Genomic DNA, 9,621 nt, shown 5'->3' with positions numbered 1-9,621 from the left:
TTTATCATAAATATTCTGTGCTGTCTGAGTAACGTAAACTCTAATATTAAATGTAATTTATTAATAAAAGTGAAAAAAGTACGGAATAATTTATATGCCGCGTATACAATTATAATAAACTTGAAAAATGACCATCTTTTTTGTAAATGTTAATATGTCGTACATATTGATGAGGTAAGAAAAAGATCCAAAAAATCTCAATTAATTTCGCAATTGATATTTACATATTGTTGACCTTTCTTCTACCTAATATGAATAATTTGCTAAATTTATTATTGTTTTTATCACATCGATTTTTTACACACTGCACACTACATCAAGACAATGTGATCCCTGCTTGCGTTATATTATGTAAAAGAGATGTTATTTTGATTCCAAATTCACAGAAAATATGAACACTCATGTAAGCGTGTTTAGCAGAATAAAGAAGTTTTACGCTTTATGGGTGTATTATTTGCGCGACGTCTTCTGCGTCTGACTCCTATTGCCTTTATTCTTTTCAATTTCTTTTGATGAAACTCAGTTGAGCTCACAAGTGCCTCTTTTATTAACTTTAAATTTATATTCATACAAGCATTATTTTAAGATATTTTTTTCAGGTCATCTTTTTGACAAAGCGGAAAGATTTCTAAAAATGAAGAAATATCTATATATATATTTTTTTTTTCATTTTGCCGAAAAGGCAATTTAAAAAAGATTATTTGGTCATGTTTTAGAAATCTTTCCACTTTCTATAAAACTAATAAATATATATATATATTAGTTTTATGGAAAAAAAAACTTAAAAAAAAGATTTTGTTCCACATTCTTTTATGAATGTTTTCTTGGTAAAGCAAAAAGTCAATTAAACGATTTGTAATTGTTTATGCATACGTCTCCTTAAAAAATGACATTCTTTCACTATAGTTATTGATTTATATTTTATTGTGACAAATATTGCTGAAGCCTCGATGGTCAAAGGTGAGAACGTCCGCATGGAATATATATGGGAAATCCAGGTTCACGAATCCACTGAGGCAATATTTTTCGTAATATATTATTCGATAGAATATATCAATATATTATAATAAATTATTCGCAAGTTTAAGATTCTCATTAACATCAGATTATTAATATTTGACAAAATTTTACGTTATGATACTTCTTTCTGATCTTGACATACAGTGATGGTCATATAAATAGAGCAACCTACATAAAAATTAATAAAATGATTACTTTATCCGTCTGTCTTCACTTCCAGGGAAAAAATGTTTCATATATAATTATATAAAATTATATATAATTATATAAAAATATTAATATATTTTAATATGAAATCGAAATTAGTTGTGGATAAGCTCATTACAGATGAATCTTCTGTCATTAAGTTGATGCCTTTTGGAGCTAAATATCCACAGGATATCGATGTGAAATAAGATTTATTCATTCCAATGTCTTGTACATATGTTTCGATCTAGTTTCGGATCCTTTTCAATGTTAATGTATGAACTCATTGAGTTTCCCGACGCACTAATTACATTAAATATTAAAAATAGAATGTAGATAAATAATATAATAGATTAAAATGAACAGAAGAAAAACTTACATGATATTCGTTAAGCTAATAGAATGTACGTGTTATCTATACTAGCGTTAAGATCAAAACAAATAAAGTCAAGTACAAATCACCAGCCAAGTCGCAAATAATAGAAATATTGAAGAAAGGAAATCTCAGTTATTTTCAAATAAGAAGTCATATGCTTTAGTTAATGACTCCGTGTCTGATTGGATATTTAAACCATTTTTTTGTTTGCGTATGAAAATCATTTCCGATATGAGTCTTTTATTTAATATTTGTTCTTGATCTAGAATCTTAATATTGTCCCAGTCAAAATCGTGTGTATGTTCTAATCGATGTTCTGTGATGACCGATCTTTGGTCTATATTTCGATTGATATGGTTTCTATGTTCATTAATTCTGGTTTTGAGGGTCCTTCCCGTTTGACCTACGTATGATGCATCACAGTCCCTGCATTCAACCTTATAAACTACATCAGTGTTCATCATCTGTGGAAGTTTGTCTTTCTGTACTCTAATATAATTGCTTAATGTATTGACACCTTTGTATGCTATTTTAATAATGTTTGTCTTCTTTAAAAAGTTTTTGATTCTCTCTGAGGCACCAGCAATAAAAGGCACTGTGTGAAGAAAATTTGTTTCCTTTCTACTTCTTTATTAACCGTTTGATTGTTCTGAAGATTGTTCCATTCACAGAATTTCTTATGTAATGTTTTATTTATGGTGGAGAAAATCAAGTTCAGAGAGTAAACATTGCTCAGTAATATTCTGATAATTTTATCTAAGTTTTTTTATGGAAAGAAGGATGTGACAACAGTAGAACTCTATCTGTTAAACTCACTATCACTCCAATTTTCTGGCATAGAGGATGTTGGGAAAAATAATTAAGATAGCGTCCAGAAGATGTGGGTTTCTAATACCAGTCATGGAATATGGAGTTATTCTTTTTGATCAAAATTAAGTCCAAAAATTAAGCTTGTCATATCCCTTTTCCAATGTAAATTTAAGACGTGGATGATAGCTGTTAAAAGTAAGACAGAGATTGTTAATGTGTGTTTTGTTAATTGCTAATGCAATGTCGTCTACGTAATGTATATAAAATGAATAGTGCGTCGGGAAACTCAATGAGTTCATATATTAACATTGAAAAGGATCCGAAACTGGATCGAAACGTATGTACAAGACATTGGAACGAATAAATCTTATTTCATATCGATATCCTGTGTTTGGCTCCAAAAGGCATCAACTTAATGACAGAAGATTTAACATATTTTATATACAATTATAAAAATTATTATATATGTATAATTAGATAATACATACATTATGTAATTTATATATATTTATATTATTATTATGTATATTTATATTATTAGGCGCAATACGCAAATTTGCGTATTGTGAATTATAATAGTTCGTTCAAAAACTTTAATAAAGAAATTTATCTACTCATCAATATATCCGTGTTGGCTCTTATGAGGGACTTTTAATTTATCATTATTGAATTTATTATCGATCACACATTTATTATTATATATGTTTATTTATGTTAAAATTTATTAAAATTAATGAATGGTACTTTTCTATAAGTACTGATATTTAAATTTGTATTATAAGATTGTATTTATCTCGCTATAAAAAATATATCTTTAATACATTAAAATTTAAATAATATATATATATATATGTAGTTTTAACAAATTTTAACACTGACAAAATAAGAATATATTTATTAAAGAGATTTATTTAAGTTTCATCTTTTATCAATTGACAAATTCTATCTCATAAGGCTATTTTTTGACTATTCATACTTAAAGGTATAGCTTGCAGTTCAGTTCTCATACAAAGAAATTCTCCACAGACACACATTATACTTAATGATACAAGATTTAAACACCACCAGCTGAAAGATGTCGGATAAGTTCCATTGTATGCCCAACAACAAATTAAATGAATACAATGGGCTGTACATGCAAAGTCCATGCATAACTTTGTTCTTTGCACTAGCCACCATAACACAAATGCTCCCACAAAAGCATTCAGAACAAACATAACAATAATCAATTGTCCTCCAAAGTCACGAACATGTACTTCTTTATATTGAAATACATAATCCAACGATTTTGTCCAATCCAACAACGATGCAACAATCCAAATCCAGAATCCAATGCAAAGATACATGATAGTTTGTACAGCAATTATTTGAGAAATTATGAGAAAGGGATCCCATGTTGTCTTGCGGAATTGTCCAGAAAGATTATTCATCTTTTTTTGTACTAGAAATGGTACTTATTGTGTTTAAACCTTTATAAACAAATATATGCAATCTTTCATCATTCTAAACTTCTCCTAAAATTCAGTATCTGTAAAAGTAAAGTAACTGTTGTAAATGTTGTTAAGTAAATGTTGTTGAGACAGAATATAGGAAATATAAAATTTGAATATTAAAGGTTGATAGATATTTTTTGAGGCTAGAATATTTATCGTATAATACTCACATTGTAACTGGAAAGTTAAAATACAAATAGAACTCTATTTAAATAATTTTTTTAGATACATTTAATATGTTGATGAAATAAAAAATAACTGTTCAGTTTAGCATAACCAGCTTCGATTTTGATGAAATTAAACTCATTGGACTCATTCGATGCATTTTTGTACGAAATGAATAAATCTGGCAGAAATAAAACGTCGTTCTGTCCCGTAAACCATGACATCAATTGTTAAAGTTGATTACTATATTAGGTTAGGAAATCTGTCATAACCGCAAAATACTGCGATCAGTGTTGCCAACTCGTTGCAAGTTTTTCCTAGAGAGCCTCAAAGGCTCTCTAGTTTTTTCTGTAGAAGCACGTCTGAAATTTAAAGGTGCGTTCAGGGAGACGCTATTAGCGCTAATGTGTCATTCTATCCTTGTTTTACGTCTAATAAACAACGAAGATAGAATGACAGAAGTAGCGCTATTAGCGTCTCCCCGAACGCACCATAAAAACACCGAGAAATACTAGTGGCGAATTCGATTGGAAGCACTAGTGCGCACTGGTGCGTATTAAAGCCGTTGTATACTGATTTAATTTGAACATAAAAATGAAATGCAAATATTCCGAATTATGAAATACATATTTTACAATAAAATGTATTGAATATTTCACGATTTAATCGATTTCTATGCTTATTTATAAACATATCTTTACGTTATTTTGTGTACGACGGCTTTAATGTGCACCAGTGCGCACTGAGTGCGTCCAATTGAATTCGCTATAGGGAGTTTACAAGAATACGCAATAAAAAAATGGCTTTCATCATTAAAAAAAAATTGATGTGACCTTGACTAAACCTTGACCTGACTTTAGCGACACCACCCAAGGTGAAACTGATTTTATCAGTGAATAGATTTTTTTAAATTCTACAACTTTTGTTTGAAATATTTTTTTTATGAAATTTATATTTTTTGAGATATTCATTTTATATGTATATATATGTATATGTAGGTATATCACTTAGGTTTCATCATATAATTAAAAATATTATCACTTGGGTTTTACTTTTTAAGTTGGTACAACAGTTTTTTTTTAGTTTAATTGTTATCGTTTGTACAATAATTTTATTTTACACATTTATTACAACAAACATGGCATTCTAAAATATACCTTATATATTAACAATTAATATAATACTACTCATACACATATCTAATGATTCTCCTTATAAAAACGCAATCCACAATAACCGCAGATATGATTGCCTGGTTTATCCTATAAAAGAATAAAAAAATAAATTTAATCTTTTTTAGAAACAAAATTTTATTATAATCTGTGCATACTATTTATTTTAATATTTATAAATAATTATTACTAAATAATTAATAATGAAATACGTATAATGAAAGTATTCTACATATAGTTAGTGAAAGCATGAAATAGTAATTACAGGGTGTCCCATCACTATCACATTTTCTAATACAGACATATTCTTAACGTAATTTAGAAGCGAAAACTCTTAACACAAAAACGTTGTGGTTATAACAGCTTTTAAATTAATAGAGATTAAAGTTTACGAATCGCAGAGCTGACATTCGTGCATTCAGGCATGACAATATGACAAGTGATAAAGGTGTCCATAAGATGATTGTGCACTAAAAATAAATTTTTTACCATAAAAATGAAAATGAGAAGAACAACCGCTAATGGCCTTTATCTTGACAAATGTTATCTAGGTCATGACCTTGAACAGAATTTAAGAGGTTTTAGCCATCAGTCGGATATCTTGGAGAATGCTAATGCCAGTGGTACTGTAATTTTTAAGCTGTAACTTATAATTCAAAAAATGCTTAATGAAAAAATATTTTATCTCTCTCTCTCTAGTGTTTTGAAAAGCTCTTGAGATAAGCTACAAGAATATGTAATGAAAAAATAGAGATTTTCATTTAAAAAGCTTAATGTGACCTTTCTCTGACCTTGACAATACCACCCAAGGTTAAACCAATGGTACCATCATATTATGTCCCCTTTGAAGTCATATAACTTTTATCTGAAATATTTTTCTCTAAAGCCTCATGATTTCCAGAAATTGACTGTTTAAATTAAAATGGGACACCCTCTATATGTACAAGTGTATCAAATTACTGTATTTTATGTTTTTATACTGTAACACATACACAATAACACATATCTTACCAGATTTATATAAACTTTAGGATGTCCAAGAGGGCCTCCACCACCATCACAAGCTACGATTCTATCTTTCTTAGGAGATGGTGGTACTTCATCTATCAATTTAATTGCCCAATTTTTATTAACTTCTTTTGGCCTGTTTACAAATCTTACTAATCGATAGTCATCTTTCTCAAATGCCTGATAAAGCATAACAACATGTAGTTAAAAAAACAAATACATAGTATTCATTAAAGAAGTTATAAAGGACAATATTAGAAATGGTTCTCTATACTTTTTGAAAGTGAGTTCATGGTGATTAAAATTATTTGATTTATTATATTTCTGTAGTATCAATAAATCTTGAAAATATAATGAAATTTATAATTTAATCACAAATCTGATAATCAAACCTCGCAGGTTATGACAATATCTACTATCAATATTTGAAATATAATAAAATAATATGATAAAATATAATAGTACATATAATAGACTACAGAAATTAAGCAAAATCTACTATCATAATCAATTAAATATTTACAAAAGGTTTGTTTTTTTATTCCTGTATTAAACTGCACTGAAATTCTCTTTCTTGCTTTCACGAAATATCAAACATGTCTCATTTTAAGTTCCAAAGTATACACTAATTTAATCACAAAAACTGACCTAAAATAATAGATTCTATTCAGTTTCTGCCAACAATTTGCTGTCAGATTATGCTCCAGTTCCATAAGCATGTGATATATCATGTTATCCTTTAATATTCAGTGAATAATAAGAATAAGATGATACATTATGTGCATTATGGGCTTTATAAAATGTAATCTATATTGACAAGATCTGTCGGCAAAATATGATTTCGATGCAGATACAAATGATATTAGATCTGTTGCAAATCTGCTGCCATTCTATGTCATACTGCAGGTAATTTGTTCATTGGAAAAATCATTACTTATCTAATAATCAATAAGCATGATAAATATATCTTTATAAATTCGATAAGTATAATGTATTACTGTTCTATATAAATTTCTCGAACAAGTAAAGCAATATCTTGTAAAAAATTTTTTTGTGACTGAACCAAGGACATCTCACCTGACCAGTATGAGTAACTTGAGTATCAACTTCATCCGTGGTTGCATATGTGCGTTTTGTTATAGCATTTACCATGAATACATTTCGTTTATATAACTGATTAAAAGGCACATATAATCCATTGATCTTTTTTGTTGCCATATTTGACATCAGTGATATTGTATACTATTTATCGAAAGAGGTTGTAGTCCTAACCTCATTTATATCTTTTACAAGACAGGGGGTCAAATGTAAATATAAAAATACTTCTCAACATTTTGATAGATGGCGTTATAATACTAATCTAGTTAAAATTAGAGTCCTAGATTTATCAGAGAGGCGCAACCGGTGTTACGCATTCTGATTCGCTGTTGCAATCACATGGCTTGGCAGCCATTTATAGTACTAGTGACATATTTCTATTTCATTTTATCCTATACACTCTATCTCACTCTATCGCATTTTTGCTCTTGAACAGTACCCATGCTGACTAAATTGTTATTACTGGTATTATACAGAAAGCTCTGATTACTTGTTCGTTAACAGTAGATATATATGCTTCACAATTATCATTTTTTTCAATGTTTCTTGAATGTAAGAACATAATACTGCAATCGTACCTGCAATTATACAACATCTTATCTTCAAACATTTTTGTTTTAATTTATAAACAAGCAATCACAAATGACTTTAAAATTACTTCATTCAATTTCTTTATTTATTCAAACAGTTGGAATACTCCATAGATTAAACCATATGAAATTCTTCTACGTATCATACAGAATTATTTATCTGAGTAATGCAATAATATTTTTTTTAATTTCAAGAATAATTTTATCGAGAATCTTTACCATCGAATAAAGTTTTACTCCGTTAACAGCAATGCAAATTAAGAGGTTATGGTGATACGCAAAAGCGATTATAATGACAATTAAGGCCATCACATCCTTGTTTAACGTTGGCAAATAACAAGGATGAAACGATTCACTGTGTTAGGCCGGAATCAGACTACGCATTGAAGATTGAGATCGAAGATTGAAGATTGAAATTTGGCCAATGAGGGCAAAGGAATTTTAATTCCTATTGTTTTGATTGGTCAAATTTCAATCTTTCAATCTTCAATCTCAATCTTCAATGCCTAGTCTGATTCCGGCCTTACACAGTGTCTGACTATGTCCTTGCTGGAAAGCACCCATAACCCCGAATCTACAATAGGTTTTTAAGCCTTGAGTCATAAGTAATGGGCGAATCACAGTCGAATCCGAGGGGAATAATCCTAATGTAGATCTGGGGTAATCGATTACGAGGGCTGCGTTCGGGCTAAAGTCACTAGATCTATAAAGTATTGCAAACTCGCATCCATGTTGACGCAAAACACGGCTATTTCGAATTTATGCATTTGTATTTACGTACTTTATTGGGAAAATGAAGCCGTCAAGTATGTAAATCAATGTTTTTAATTGTAATTAGTTTATTTATGACCAAAAGAATATGTACGAATGCTTAATTTATGTATTCATTAGTTTAATTTATTTGCTGTAGAAGTTTAGTGCATGAAAGTGCACGAAAGGACATGTAAGGACGGAATCAGACTACGCATTGAAAATTGAAATCGAAGATTAAAGATTGAAATTTGACCAATGAAGGCAAAGGAATTTTAGCTCCTATTATTTTGATTGATCAAATTTCAATCTTTTAATCTTCAATCTCAATCTTCAATGTCCTAGTCTGATTCCGGCCTAAGTACAGTTTAAGGGCCATGGCACACAAAAAAACTTAAGCAGTAAAACATAAGCAGTAAGCGAATTGACCAATCACAGTAGAGGCCATAAGGCCATAACATAAGCAGTAGCGAATCCAACATGTTGATTTCCTTACTGTTTACGTCTTATTGCCTTAAGTTTTTTGTGTGCCAGGGCCCTAAAAGATGAACCTTCATGGCGCGTTCACATCTTGACGGAAAAGCAAAAAGCGGAAAAGCAGTGGCTAATTACAACTCGCGCTGGTAGTAAGTTGTACAAAAAGCCGAAATTGTCGACTACCAGTGTGAGTTCTGATTGGTTGCTGCTTTTCCGCTTTCTGCTTTTCCGTCAAGGTGTGAACGCGCCCTTAGAATCGTGTACTATATGCATTTTGGCCATTTTGACGTAACTTTCTGAAATCAATTGCACTACTTAATAGATCTAGTGACTTTAGTTTGGGCAGCACGCTATCAACGTCATTTGTGTAATGCGGGATCTACAATAGAAGTCGTAGCGGTCGTAAGGGCTTAAGTCGTAGAAAATTGACCAATCACAGTTGATTATTCTTCTCATATTCGACTGTGATTGATCAA

The 9,621-nt window shown here is 29.9% G+C and overlaps 2 protein-coding genes across 2 annotated transcripts; both read right to left on the bottom strand.

Moving 5' to 3' along the window:
• Positions 1-3,313: 3,313 nt before the first annotated feature.
• On the bottom strand, positions 3,314-3,874 carry Sys1 (Sys1 golgi trafficking protein). Its single transcript, XM_018453056.1, has one exon. It carries the CDS (start codon positions 3,820-3,822, stop codon positions 3,340-3,342), a length of 483 nt encoding a protein of 160 aa, XP_018308558.1. The 5' UTR covers positions 3,823-3,874; the 3' UTR covers positions 3,314-3,339.
• A 1,343-nt stretch (positions 3,875-5,217) lies between these two features.
• Positions 5,218-7,535, bottom strand: ND-13A (NADH dehydrogenase (ubiquinone) 13 kDa A subunit). Its single transcript, XM_018453054.1, has 3 exons — positions 7,308-7,535; positions 6,234-6,410; positions 5,218-5,312 (listed from the first exon to the last, which is right to left on the bottom strand). The coding sequence occupies exons 1-3, from the start codon at positions 7,455-7,457 to the stop codon at positions 5,250-5,252; spliced, it is 390 nt and encodes a 129-aa protein (XP_018308556.1). The 5' UTR covers positions 7,458-7,535; the 3' UTR covers positions 5,218-5,249.
• Between the last annotated feature and the right edge of the window lie 2,086 nt (positions 7,536-9,621).

The sequence above is a fragment of the Mycetomoellerius zeteki genome, unplaced genomic scaffold, assembly GCF_001594055.1.
Source record: "Mycetomoellerius zeteki isolate Tzet28-1 unplaced genomic scaffold, Tzet1.0 scaffold364, whole genome shotgun sequence".
NCBI lineage: Eukaryota > Metazoa > Arthropoda > Insecta > Hymenoptera > Formicidae > Mycetomoellerius > Mycetomoellerius zeteki.
The sequence above is the reverse complement of the archived record's forward strand: the minus strand, read 5'-3'. Positions and strand labels throughout refer to the sequence as shown.

Coding starts and splice junctions, on each gene's coding strand:
- ND-13A (XM_018453054.1), bottom strand. CDS start 7,457: ATGTCAAATATGGCAACAAAAAAGATCAATGGATTATATGTGCCTTTT. Junction 6,411..7,307: donor AAGTTACTCATACTGGTCAG/GTGAGATGTCCT, acceptor ATGCTTTATCAG/GCATTTGAGAAAGATGACTA. Junction 5,313..6,233: donor CTAAAGTTTATATAAATCTG/GTAAGATATGTG, acceptor ATTCTTTTATAG/GATAAACCAGGCAATCATAT.
- Sys1 (XM_018453056.1), bottom strand. CDS start 3,822: ATGAATAATCTTTCTGGACAATTCCGCAAGACAACATGGGATCCCTTT.